The sequence below is a fragment of the Pongo abelii genome, chromosome 14 (genome assembly GCF_028885655.2).
Source record: "Pongo abelii isolate AG06213 chromosome 14, NHGRI_mPonAbe1-v2.0_pri, whole genome shotgun sequence".
In the NCBI taxonomy this organism is placed as follows: Eukaryota; Metazoa; Chordata; class Mammalia; order Primates; family Hominidae; genus Pongo; species Pongo abelii.
Genome location: NC_071999.2, coordinates 30363796 through 30377906, shown reverse-complemented (window position 1 = coordinate 30377906; position 14111 = coordinate 30363796). Strand labels below are relative to the sequence as shown.

At 43.5% G+C, this 14111-nt stretch overlaps 1 protein-coding gene across 5 annotated transcripts in view; it reads right to left on the bottom strand.

Moving 5' to 3' along the window:
• The window catches only part of ATP8A2 (ATPase phospholipid transporting 8A2), a 663838-nt gene that overhangs the window by 555138 nt on the left and 94589 nt on the right, over window positions 1-14111 (bottom strand). For 3 of the 5 annotated variants that reach the window (XM_054528828.2, XM_054528822.2, XM_054528823.2), the window contains exon 2: window positions 10489-10633. The exons of 1 other annotated variant lie outside the window; for it this stretch is intronic. In XM_054528828.2, the coding sequence (XP_054384803.1) occupies window positions 10489-10633 (145 nt within the window). Of the gene's footprint in view, window positions 1-10488; window positions 10634-10769; window positions 10825-14111 lie in introns of those variants that run through there. One more of the 5 variants, XM_054528824.2, reaches the window with a different exon arrangement.

Genomic DNA, 14111 nt, shown 5'->3' with positions numbered 1-14111 from the left:
GTACCCTCCCTGTCTGTCTCTCTCCTTACTACTACACATTTCAATTTCCAGGTCCCAGCTAGGTGGAGTCATGGATCACTTTATCTAATTTAAACTAAATTAACCCTCCCAAAAGAAAAAAATGGCTTAAGAATCATACAACAAAACCACAAATTGGAAATTATACTTATTAATAATGCAATTACAAGAGAATAAAAAGCAGCAGAATTGACACATTCCTAGTAAAAGCTCTTTAAAACCATTTTACTAGGTTAAACATTAGGGTAATTTAATCAAATCTGACAAATCGGCCAAAAGCATTCAAAATAATAGAGAAGACTGTGAACAATATGTACTTACATCCACAACTCTTAATGGAGAATCTTGGTAAATACATACTGGGTCTTCAGATAATAACTAACAATGATAGCACATGTATATGAATGTTTTAAATATACATATCAAAGGTTCACGCTAAAAAATTTTATGGGCTGAGTGTGGTGGCTCATGCCTGTAACCCCAGCACTTTGGGAGGCCGAGGAGGGCAGATCATGGGGTCAGGAGATCGAGACCATCCTGGCCAAAATGGTGAAACCCTGTCTCTACTAAAATACAAAAAATTAGCCGGGCATGGTGGCACGCGCCTGTAGTCCCAGCTACTTGGGAGGCTGAGGCAGGGGAATCACTTGAATCCAGGAGGCAGAGGTTGCAGTGAGCCGAGATCACGCCACTGCACTCCAGCCTGGCGACACAGCAAGACTCCAAAAAGAAAAAAAAAAAAAGTGTTACAAATGGGACATCCAATGAAAAAGTTTTGGAGACCACTGATATAGACAGAGAACTTACATGAGAGTTAGGTCCACTCTCAAGCTGAAGTCTTTTCTAAGCTGAAACCTGCCAACACTCTCCAAAAGCCTTTCATATGGTATACGTTATACATAGACTGAAGATACATAGAATAATCCATCAGAGTGACTAACACCATCCCAAACTCAACTCCAAATCATTTTTAATGACATCTAATATAAAATAGTAAAGGCTTAAAACCTGTGATTTCAGTTTTGAAGAGCTGGCTTTCATTTAAGAGAAAAGAATGGGTCAGCATTTGAATGACCAAACCCAACCTCATGGATTTCAGGAAATTTCTTTGTTAAACATCCCTACATCGCCACAATGGCCAGACCTCTCCTTTTGTTCTCTCTAAGCATTGTCCCTCTTGAAAGGGTTGCTGATTAGCATTTCTGAGTAAGCTTTTGCTGTCTGTTGAGTGACTCAGCTATAAGTAGTAGAACAAACACTTAGATGCAACTTTCTGGATAAGGACACAGAAGTTCACATGACTAAACTGAGCAGAAACAGAGCAGTCTACTTTGCTACCTACTTTTTCAATTTAAGCAACTAGATCAGACATTATGCAAACAAACCCTTGGTGCTGTTTGTGAGCATAGGGAATGTTCTTTGATGCCCCGAGAGCAAGGGTTTTCCCATCTACTCATTACAACAAACATATGAAGATATTGATCCTTTTTTCCTCTGACCATCCTCCCTTCAAAATCATGTCTGTTTCCAATTAAAGACCCAAACATTTACTAAAGTACTCAACAGAAAAACAAGAGTTTAGCATTTCGTTCCTATTCTCAGATACTTCTAGTTGATTTTAAGATTTGTTTAATTTTGAGAAAATAGTATACTTTTTTCTTTTTTGAGATGGAGTTTCACTCTCTTCACCCAGGCTGGAGCGCAATGGTGTGATCTCTGTTGATTGCAACCTCCGCCTCCTGGGTTCAAGCGATTCTCCACCCTCAGCCTCCTGAGTAGCTGGGATTACAGGCACCCGCCACCGCGCCTGGCTAACTTTTGTATTTTTAGTAGAGATGGGGTTTCAGCATGTTCGCCAGGCTGGTCTGGAACTCCTGACCTCAGGTGATCTGCCTGCCTTGGCCTCCCAAAGTGCTGGGATTACAGGTGTGAGCCACCACACTTGGCCAAAAATTGTATACTTATAGAAGAGTTGCAAAAATAATAGAGTTGACATCTATCCTTCACCCAGTTTCCCCACAATATTAGCATCTTACATCACCACAGCACAATTCTCAAAACTAAGAAAGTAATACTGGCACAACACTAATCCAATTACAGACTTTATTCAAGATTCACCAGTTTTTCCACCAATGTATCTTTTCTGTTCCAGAATCCAATTCAGGGACCAACACAGTACTTACCTGTCACGTCTTGGGTCTCTTCCAATTCTGGTTGAATTTTAATTTGTCTCACAAATCTTGAAAGAATCAAAGAATCATCAATGCTTCCAAGTTCACATCAGACAATAAGAGTTAACAGAATTTGGGAAGAGGGGAGAGGGGAAATAAATTACTGACCAAAATTCTCAAACCAAATGCCTTTACCTATTTTAAACAGCGGGAATGGCACAGATGTTTTTTTGGTCAAATTCAAACTGGGCTCCATTATCCACCCACACAGGGGTCAACTTGATAAAGAAATCACCATGAAAATCTGTCCTCTTAGACATTTGCCGTTTCCTTAGAAACACCAAATATAAAACTGGCCGAATGCTGACAGGCTTTTCTGTTTCTAAAAATACTCTTCAAGAAAGCTCACACATTCAATGGTTACCTGGAATGTACTATGCCAAAGCTCCCCCAATTCCAATATTTTCGTCTGCAGGATTCCTCAAAAGACTTGTCCAGGGGTGTAAAGCTGATAACAGTTCTCATTACAAGACTCTTCTATGGCATTAATTGCTGCTGGTACATCGAAAATAAGAACTCAGGATTGTTGTGCCATTCACGTTCAGAAAATACAGTGCCTGGCTTGGAAATTAACCAAGTATATCTGCTTCTAAACAAAAAGCAGCACACCCAGAAGGAAAATCTTGAGATTGTTTTCAACATCAGCAATTACTCTTGATAAGGAATACTTTTACCTTTGCCAAACTTGATAAAGACAGCAGTCTCAAATCAGAGATTATGTAACCTTGGTTTTTAAGATAATGATCTTTACATAAACCAAAAAAAGTTATGATTCTGCCAGGCGTCATGGCTCATGCCTATAATCCCAGCACTTTGGGAGGCCAGGGCAGATGGATCACTTGAGGTCAGGAGTTCAAGACCACCTGGCCCACGTGGTGAAACCCCGTTCTCTACCAAAAATTCAAAAATTAGCTGGCCGTGGTGGCGGGTGCCTATAATCCCAGCTACTCGAGAGTCTGAGGGGCAGGAGAATCACTTGAACCCAGGAGGCAGAGGTTTGCAGTGAGTGGAGTTCACGCCACTGCACTCTAGCCTGGCCAATAGAGTGAGACTCCATCTCAAAAAAAAAAAAAAGTTATGATTCTAACTAGGATGCTGGTATTGCTTCTTTGCTAAATTGTAAGCAGCTTGTGCATTAAGACCAGATCCTACATAAATTCTGTAGCATTAAAACATTTAGAGGAGAATTCTTCATCCTCACAGTACTCAATGACATTGGATCTAGTACCACATATATAATCTCTCCCCACTATTCATGGACAAATTGGTTATTGAAGATTATTTTGTTCTTTTTATTCCTTAAGACAAAAATATTCTTTTAGAATTATGATCCCATCTAATTAAACTTAAGGGCTTCTGCACAGCAAAATAAACTATCAACAGAGTGAACAGACAACCTGCAGAATGGGAGAAAATACATGCAAACTATGCATCTGACAAAGGTCTAATATCCAGCACCTGTAAGGAACTGAAACAAATTTATAAGAACAAAATACTAACAACCGCATTAAAAAGTGGACAAAAGATATGAACAAACACTTTTCTAAAGAAGACACACATGCTGCCAACAAACATATGAAAAAAATGCTCACTATCACTGATCATTAGAGAAACGCAAATTAAAACCACAATGAGATACTATCTCACACCACCACCATGGCTATTTAAAAAGCCAAAATATAACATACGCTGGTGAGGTTGCAGAGAAAAGGGAACAATTAAACACTGTTGGTGAGAGCGTAAATTAGTTCAACTATGGTGAATAGCAGTTTGGAAGTTTTTCAAAGAGCTAATAACCGAACTACCATTCAACTCAGCAATCCTATTACTGGGTATACACCAAGAGGAACATAAGTCCTACTACCATAAAGGCACATGGACTCAAATGCTCACTGAAGCACTATTCACAATAGCAATGACATGGAATCAACCTAAATGTCCATCAACAACAGACTGGATAAAGAAAATGTACATATACACTATGGAATACTATGCAGCCATAAAAAAGAATGAGATCATGTCTTTTGTGGGAACATGGAATGAGGGGGAGACCATTATCCTTAGCAAACTAACAGGAACAGAAAATCAAATACCACACATTCTCACTTACAAGAGGGAGCTAAATGATGAGAACTCATGAACACAAAGAAGGAAACAACAGACACTGAGGCCTACTTGAGGGTGGAGGGTGGGAGAAGGAAGAGGTGCAGAAAAAACAACTATTGAGGCCGGGCACAGTGGCTCACACCTGTAATCTCAGCACTTTGGGAGGCCAAGGCGGGTGGATCACCTGAGGTCAGGAGTTTGAGACCAGCCTGGCCAACATGGTGAAACCCCATCTCTACTAAAAATACAAAAATTAGCCAGGCATGGTGGCACATGCCTGCAATCCTAGCTACTCAGGAGGCTGAGGCTTGAACCCAGGAGGCAGAGGTTGCAGTGAGCCAAGATTGCACCACTGCACTCCAGCCTGGGTGACAGAGTGAGACTCCGTCTCAGATAATAATAATAATAATAACTATTGAGTACTAGGCTTAGTATCTGGGTGATGAAATAATCTGTACAACAAACCCCTATGACATGAGTTTACCTATATAACAAACCTGAACACACACCCCGAACCTAAAATATAAGTTAAAACAAAACAACCAAAAAACAAGGTTAAAAAAATTAGGATCTCAGCATTAATATTATAAACAATGATACTGTACCAACCTAGCATACAGTGCTCAATTCCTTTTTCTGTAAAGGTAATATTCTTTTTTTTTTTTTTTTGAGACAGAGTCTTGCTCTGTCGCCCAGGCTGGAGTGCAGTGGCACGATCTCGGCTCACTGCAAGCTCCGCCTCCCGGGTTCACGCCATTCTCCTGCCTCAGCCTCCCGAGTAGCTGGGACTACAGGCGCCCACCACCACGCCCAGCTAATTTTTTGTATTTTTAGTAGAGACGGAGTTTCACCGTGTTAGCCAGGACGGTCTCCAACTCCTGACCTCGTGATCTGTCCACCTCGGCCTCCCAAAGTGCTGGGATTACAGGCGTGAGCCACCGCGCCCGGCCCTGTAAAGGTAATATTCTATTTAAAATTTACCTTGGCAAAGCCAACAAAAATTTATCAAAAATTTATATGAAGTAATTTTCCTTTAAGGCAAACCAACCTGAAGAAATGCAGTAACTTGACAAAGCTCAAGTTATCACTGTAATGAAGTTTTTGCTAGCTAAAACGCCCACCTGAAATGAATGAGTCATTCAAAACTGAGTAACTGTAAACATTCCTAACTAGCTTTGAAGACCTCATTTCAAATATTGAAGAAAACTGCCTTATGACTTTGAAATTCACTATTTCAAATGGTATGCTGATAATCACATAGAAAGATTACATATGCCTGATAGTGATGACATAAGTATTGCTCATTCCTTTGATCAGCACATTATTTCAAGATTTTTCTGGGGGAAAAAAACATTATAACTTTAAACATTCTTGAAAATTTAGATATATAAAATTAAAAATTCACCACCAGTTTCCTCTAAATAGTGAGCTTTTGTAAGTATTTAATATTTAACTTAAAAGGATATGAGGCTATTTATACAAAATGTCCAGGGAAATCTATGGAAATACAAAGTAAATTTGTGGTTCCTTAGGGGTGGGGGGAGGAAGGGATGGGAGATGATAGCTAGAGTATAATATTTCTTTTGGAGGTGATGAAAATGTTCCAAAATTGACTGTGATAATAGTTGCACAACTCTATGAATATATTAAAAATCACTGAATTGTATACTTTAGATGGCTGAATTATGCACTAAAACCTTCAAAACATTTGAAAGGAGATAAGATTGTACACTTCAGGAAAAGGAGATCTTGTTAGGTGGACACATACATAATCTTACATATGTATATAAACATTGAATCCCATTAATTACTATTCATTTCTAGAGGATGAAGGAAGTTATTATCCTCATTGTTAAGGTCCTAGAAAATCAGTCCCTGGTAGAAAAAGACCACTTCATAATTCTCCATCATGATGGTAATCTGAATTCATTGACTTCAATAATGAAAGACTTAAGAAACCTACCACAGACTTCAGATCAAACACTGGTGGGATTTTCAGTGTCAAGAACAAGAACAAGGTTTGGTGAGACATCTATATACATAGCACAGTCCCTCCCAAAAATTCAACGAATTGGCCAGAATTTGGAGTTCTCATGTAGTGCATTCCCCTGGGGGTGCTAAGGCCACAGTGGACCCCAGAGGGGACCTCACTCCTGCTTTCTAGGCATTTCCCCAGACCCACCCTCTTTCTTCAGTCACGTCAATTCCATTCCAGTAACCTTGGCCCATAGAATTCCTGTCCTGAATGACAGCATGCCGCCCCTCACTGCCCTCCCTTCCTCTGCTTCAAACTCCCACTCCTAGTCAAACGCCAGCTGCCCAGAAAGGCAAGCGCAGAGCAACTGCTATAATCCAGAGGGTTTCAAACCAAAACCGGCTTAGGGTTGAGGAAAGTAGGGGAGAGAACTCTGTTCCAGAGAGGACAGGCCTGCCAAGGGGTACAACAAGGTAAGTCAGACAGCCCTGAGTCAGCAGACTAGTCTGAGCCTCATCTATCCCATGTGGTCCCTTCTTTTCCAAAAGCTCAATTTAGGGGCAAAGGAACTGGGATAAATTCTCCATGCCCCTGACTCTAACAAAACCATTAACCTTTTCTCCAGAAAAATTATATTAAAAAACAAATTATTTATCCTTTTATAAAAATATTCCTTTGAATAGCTTCACTAACTTTTAGCAAACATTCATGGCCAAGATAAAAGGCCTTATTTTTAAAAATCAATATTGTCATAAAACTTGAGTTCGGTAACATTAAAGTGCTAAAATAACATGGCTTGACGTTGTCTAAAATCCTTAAACCATAATGCTAAGAAGCTTTACAATCATTTTTTTTTTTTTTTTTTTTTTTTTTGAGATGGAGTCTTGCTCTGTCACCCAGGCTAGAGTGCAGTGGTGCGATTTGGGCTCATTGCAATCTCTGCCTCCTGGACTCAAGTGATTCTTGTGCCTCAGTCTCTCGAGTAGCTGGGACTACAGGCAAGCACCACCACGCCCGGCTAATTTTTGTATTTTTGGTAGAGATGGGGTTTTGCCATGTTGGCCAGGCTGGTCTCAAACTCCTGGCCTCAAGTGATCCACCCACCTTGGCCTCCCAAAGTGCTGGGATTACAGGTGTTAGCCACTGCATCTGGCCTATAATCAATTTTTTAATGAACTACAAGTCACTGATAACCATTAGTAATTCCTATTTAAACACAGAGTCAAGGTGAACCAAATACTCAAAGGCCATTTTAAAGAACGTCAAGGACCACATTTTAATTTCTTAGACCCTAACCAGTGCATGCGGAAACTTACACTCACAGTATAAGCCATGAACTCAGAAATTATATGAATTTTAATGTATTTCAACTAATTCAATTATATACTTATATAAAGCTTTAAATACAATAGTTGGTAACTGCCTACTTTATTCCTCACCAACCCACTGTACATCCTCAACTTACTCTGCCTCTCTCAAAACAGTACAGATGAAACTGCACAGCAGGCAGCTACTCGGAATCCCTCTGACTAATAATACAATCAGTCTGGGTCAGCTTTCAGTCTTGATTACAGAACAGGTAGTAAAGCTCCATTATCAGTGCTCTTAAAAATCTTTACCTTCCAGCTGGGCATGGTGGTTCATGCCTGTAATTCCAGCATTTTGGGAGGCTGAGGCAGGTGGATCGCCTGAGGTCAGTAGTTTGAGACCAGCCTGGCCAACATGGCGAAGCCCCGTCTCTATTAAAAATACAAAAATTAGCTGGGCAGGCGCCTGTAATCCCAGCTACCTGGGAGGCTGAAGCAGGAGAATCACTTGAACCCAGGAGGCGGAGGGTGCAGTTAGCCAAGATCATACCACTGCACTCCAGCCTGGGGGACAGAGCGACTCCGTCTCCAAAGAAAAAAAAAAAAAAAAAAAAAAAAAAACTTTACCTTCCATTAAAACAAAAGAATTTAGAGAAAAACAAAGGCCTCTATTTTTTTTCTCCCAGTCTTAAGCATGCACAAATGGATAACAAAATTAAAGGAATTAATAGAAATTAAGCAAAAATACAACTTGAAAACACACTAAAGTTTAAAAAGAAAAGTAGCTCTTCAAATCCCATATCCTTATACAGTACATATCTTTTAGAAAATCATCTTTTTGAAAGCAATTCAATAGAAACACATATGAGAAGGTGTGAAGAAATGGAACTACATGAGCAGTGCAGGATTCCAAATGGTTTAGGTAAATTCACAGAGTTGTGCAACCATCACCCCAAAATGAAACCCCATCCACATTCACAGTCATTCCCCATTTCCCCCCAACCTTTTCTCTCTTCCTCAGCCCCAGGAACCACTAATCTACCTCATAACTCTATAAATTTGCCTCTTCTGGATACTTCATATAAATGGAATCATGTACTGTGAGGCCTTTTGTGACTGGCTTCTTCCACTTAGCATAATGCTTTCAAGTCTCATCCATGTTGTAGAATGTGTCAATATTTCATTCCTTTTTATGGCCCAATAATATTCCACTGTATGGATATACTTCATCTTATTTATTCATTCATCAGCTGATGGACATTTAGATTATTTCTACTTTGGGGCTATTCATAATAATGCTGCTGTGAAATATATGTGTACAAGCTTTTGTGTGGACGTAGGTTTTCATTTCTCTTGGGGAGATATACCCAGGAGTAGAATGGCTAGGTCATATGGTAACTTTACATTGAACCTTTTGAAGAACTATCAAACTGTTTCCCAAGGCAGCTCCATCATTTTTACTGTTTTCCAAAGCAGCTCCATCGTTTTTCATCCCCATCAGCAATGCATGAGGGTACCAAGTTCTCTAAATCATTGCCAATACTTGTTATTTGTCTTTTTGATTGGAGCCACCCTAGTTTGTGAAGTGGTAACTCACTGTGGCTGATGCTCTGTATCTTAAACGAAGCCCACACATTCTGAAATGGGGACTCAGCTACTCTCCCAAGTTACACTTTTAAGTATAAAATATGCCCAACTGTCATTCTTAAAACCCAAAATAAAGCTGCATAATCTAACACTCCTTTAATAAGTGAAAATTCCACCTCCATATAATATGCACCATTATTATACCCCAATAATGTCCAACAGCCTGACCTTTCTAAATAAAGATGTCAGGCTAAGTCGTTTGTACAAGTGTTAGTGCAGTAGTGGAATACTTAAACATATAACAACAAAGTTTTTGTCTTCCAAAAAAGAACACTGGATTGGAACTCAGGTTTGTCAATAATCTATGTGTAACCTGATAAATCACTGAACTTCTCTACACCCAAGCATGGTGTTCTGAGCAGCTCACAGAACTACATCCTCTGAAGTCTCTCCCAGATACAAAGTTGTTTAAGCCTGAAAGTTTAATGAAATTTGAAAATGTACGAACACCCGTGCTAAAGAACTAGCTTTGCACAGCAGAAAAAAATTTTACCCTTAGTAGTCAGATGGGCTGGGTTCAATTTCCAGCCCTGCCATTTAGGAGCTGTATGACGATAGGTACATTATTTAGCATCTCTATATTCCAGTCTCCTGGCCTGCTTCAAGAGGTTATGAAGATTCACTAAGCTGCTATAGTTAGGGTGTGTGACATAGCGGCCAGCAAAAGTAGACATTTAAACGCTAGCTTCTGTCCATCTTTCTGCTAACTCTGGGCAAAGTTTCCCAGCAAATGAAGACCTCTTAACAATTGTGGACCACTGAGAACTGAATGTGAGTCCTTGTGACTTGTGGGATTCCCTTATGAAGCACGTCCCCCATAGTATGGTCTAAAAATTGCTAAAGAGGGCTATCAACTGGCTTAAAACAAGGCTAGAAGGGGGTTCCGGGAAGGAAGCCCAGGGATGAAAAGAGCAGAGACCGCATTTTTGTCGGTGACATTAGAGTGAAAACTTCTCAGGGCTCAGAGGCAGGCTGGGCGCAGAACGGATGCGCAGGAGAGGACGGTGAGGGCTGCATTCGCATGACCCTACTGGAAGCGCGGGGCTGCACCGCGGGCTAGTGGGGTGGGGAGGGGGCAGGCGAAGGCTCTGGGGTAGATGGATGGGGGCCGGCCAGGTGCGCGGCCAAGCCCCGCGCACGAGGACGAGCCCCTTCCCAGCTGTGACTCCACCGCCTTCCGCGCGAGCCGGCCGCCTTCTCCTACCTGATCTGGTTGTCGCGGAATTTGTTCAGATGCGGTTGGTTGAGGTAAATGGTGCGGGCGGGTGCCTCCAGCTGGTCTCCAACAGACGTGGCCCGGGACATCTCATCCTCTGCCTTCTTATAGCCCAAAGAAGAACGAACAGGTCCTGCAGAGACAGGGCGCAGGCAGAGAATACGACACAAAGAAGTCAACCGCCAGGCGGGAGGCTGCGAGCGCGGGCCGCGGGCGGGCGGCCACCGGCGGGGAAGGATGCTCGGGTGAGGCGGGCGCCGCCTATGTACCTTGGCTCCCCCTGGAGACGCCGCCGCCGCCCCCGCCGCAGCCACGGCCGGCCCCGCCCCCGGCCCCGCCCACGCCCACGTCCACGCCCCGCGCCGCCCCCGGCGCTTGTGGAGCGAGCCCCGCCCCGGGAGAGCGGCCCCCAGCTCCTGCGCTCCCTCCCTGCAGGGACCGGGCCGGGCTGGACGCCCAAGATGCTTGCCGGGCCGGGGAGGGCGACCGCGCGGGGACGGCGGGGGCGCCAAGGCCAGCGGCACCCCCAGCCATCTGGCCGAGCGTACCCTCTAGTCCCGGGAACTGAGCTCTGGAACTGGGTTTTCTGGGATCCTTTGATCTTCCTTAGGAACAGAGACAGCAGCAATGGGAATGCGCCCTGCAAGCAGCCACCGCAGAAGGAGATGGCGAAAGCACACCTCTGGGCGCTAAAAATGGGCTTCCCAGATCCCAGGGTGAAGAGCTCGCTCCCACCATTGTCTGCAAGGGATCCGCCGCTCTTCTCCCTACACGCACTTGGAGACCTGAGGGCAGTAGCTGTCCCAACCCCAGCTCTGGACCAGCGCGCGAGCTTTCGTTTTATTGCTTAAATTACCGTTTCTGTGGTTACGTGGCAAGCCAGCCTAGCTCAAGATTTGATTTCAGTCCTATGGGTCAAGACTTTTTGGGTGGACCCAAACCCCTGCCCCCCAATAACCTTCACTTGAGACGTTCCAGCCTAAACCTAGAGAAGGATCCAGTTATTACTGAAACTGGTACCCGCACGTAGATCTTCACCTCATCTCCAACTCCAAGGCAGCATCCCTTGTTAGAAGGGGCTGCCCAGCTTGAGAAGTGACCTTCAGAGGAGAGGCGTCTGAGGTAAAAGATCACAGAAAAATTAATACTCTACAGATGAAGCCTTATTTTGTTTTTCTTAAATATACATTCGTCCTCTAATACCTGCCACGCTTTCCAACTATCAAAGAAACGGACGTTGCACATCATTAAAAAACTGACATCTTGGCCGGGCACGGTGGCTCACGCCTGTAATCCCAGCACTTTGGGAGGCCAAGGCGGCCGGATCACGAGGTCAGGAGATCGAGACCATCCTGGCTAACACGGTGAAACCCCATCTCTACTAAAAATACAAAAAATTAGCCGGGCAAGGTGGAGGGCGCCTGTAGGCCCAGCTACGCGGGAAGCTGAGGTAGGAGAATGGCGAGAACCCCGGGGGTTGGAGCCTGCAGTGAGCTGAGATCGCGCCACTGCACTCCAGCCTGGGCGACAGCGAGACTCGTCTCAAAAAAAAAAACGAAAAAAAAACTAACATCTTACGCAAGTAAACCTTCACTTCCCTCTTACAAAGAATACTTTTCACTGTCATAGAGAAACACTTTTAAAGAGAAAGTTTTGGCTACATCATCTTTTTAAAGTGATTAGAAGGATGATAATCCTTATCCTAAAAAAGGGACAAGCGAAATGTAAACTGGTTTACTGAAAGCTGACATATTATTCTGAATATTAAGTAAGAGTTAAGTCTGAAGTGGGCTAAGGCTTCTCCCTTCACCTAGATGGGGACGCCTAGTGGGTGCAGGCTCCGGGGCTCAAGCCAGTTCCCTGGTCACAGGTCAGGCACACTCCAGTTTTCCTCTTGCTTTTTGCGTGTGCCCACAGCACCCTGGCTATTCCTCACTCAGACAGGATCCCTCATCTCCTTCCCTCCAACCTCCCACTCTCTGGGGTCTTTCTGGCTCCATGGGACACTGCTTGGTCGTCTACTCAACAACAAGCGGCAGCAGAGAGCCAGAATCCCTTCTTCCAGACTGTCTGGCCCACCAGCTGGGGCTCCCGGACTTCAATCAGGGAAGGCCAGGTGTTGGAGCATTTGCTGATGTAAGACAGATGGAGAATATTTTTGAAGCTAGCCTATATGGAAGTACTGCTTTTCTCTCTGCCCACTTACCCTGCCTTGTCGTCCTCCACAGTACCAGATATCATCATTACCTGATTTTATTTATGGAGGCTCTGTCTCACTGCACCCAGGAGCCCAAGCTCCAGGACAGTAGGGACAGGCTGGGTTCACTGAACAGTGCATGGTCAAAGTGGTCCATTGCTCACCTAGTGGCTCTCAGTTCCCCTGTGCATTAGTATTACCAGTGCAACTTTCACAATGTATTAGTTCCTGGGCCCTACCCTCTCAGATTCTGTGGTCACTGTGTTTTGTTTCTAAAGCTCACTAAGTGATGCTGATGAGCACCCAGTCAGGATCACTTGTTAGATGCCGCTGAGAACACAAAAACAAAAGATCAAGTTCCTGCCCTTGAAAATGTTCCCTCAATTAAGGCATGAAGGTGTAACCATGGTTACTTACCAGTGTGTGACTAAGAGTGGGCCCAAAGGTGCTAAGGAGGCTCAGAGGTCAGCAGCCTCTTTGTGCTGGGAGGGCAGGTGGTGGAATAGATTCTGAGTACAGACAGAAGAGCCTGGCAATGTGAGTGAGGTGTGGATTAGGAAAGGGAAGGGCATTGGAGGAAAGGGAAGGGCATTGTGGGCAAGGGCAAGAAGAGCTTAAGCAAAGGCCCAAGCAGACAAAATTGTATCGGGGCCAACTGAAAAAACAAATCAACCCTGAGGGTCCAAATTGGGAAAAAGCAGAAAAAAAGTTCACCAAAAAAATAGCCTGTGGCCAGACTGTGGATGACTCAATGCCAAGCAAAGAAGCTAGAATTTCATCCTGAAGGTCACAGGAGATCGCAGGAAGTTTCTGAGCAGGAGAGAAGAGCATCTGACAGTGACGGCAAAGGGGCAACAGCAGGAGAGAATTTTTAGATAAGGGGACCAGGTAGGAAATTAATTCTACAATCTAGAAGCAAGATGATAAAAGCGTGAATTACATGGAGGTTGGGATAAAAGGATGGACATGAGAAACATCTGAAGAGAAAACCCTGAGCTGGGCATGGTGGCTCATGCCTGTAGTCCCAACACTTTGGGAGGCCAAGTTGGGAGGATGCCTTGAGCCCAGGAGTTCGAGTCCAGCCTAGGCAACATAGGAAGACCTCATCCCTACCAAAAAAAAAAAAAAAAAAAAAAGAAAGAAAGAAAACTCTGCAAGATTTCTGGGGATGTGAGGTTTAAATGTGTGCACCAGAAAAGGAAGAAACACGAGACCACTGAGGTTTGAAGAAGACTGGGACAGAAAAAAAAATCACTGATAGAAATAATAACCAGAACAATAACTTTTCCAAACAAGAATTTAGATGTTGGATAACAAATATTGGAGTGAAAAAAATTATTGACACGAGTAAATAGTGATGACAGAATGAAGTGGAATAATGTCTCCCACTTACCTACCTAGCATGTTTCAGGCC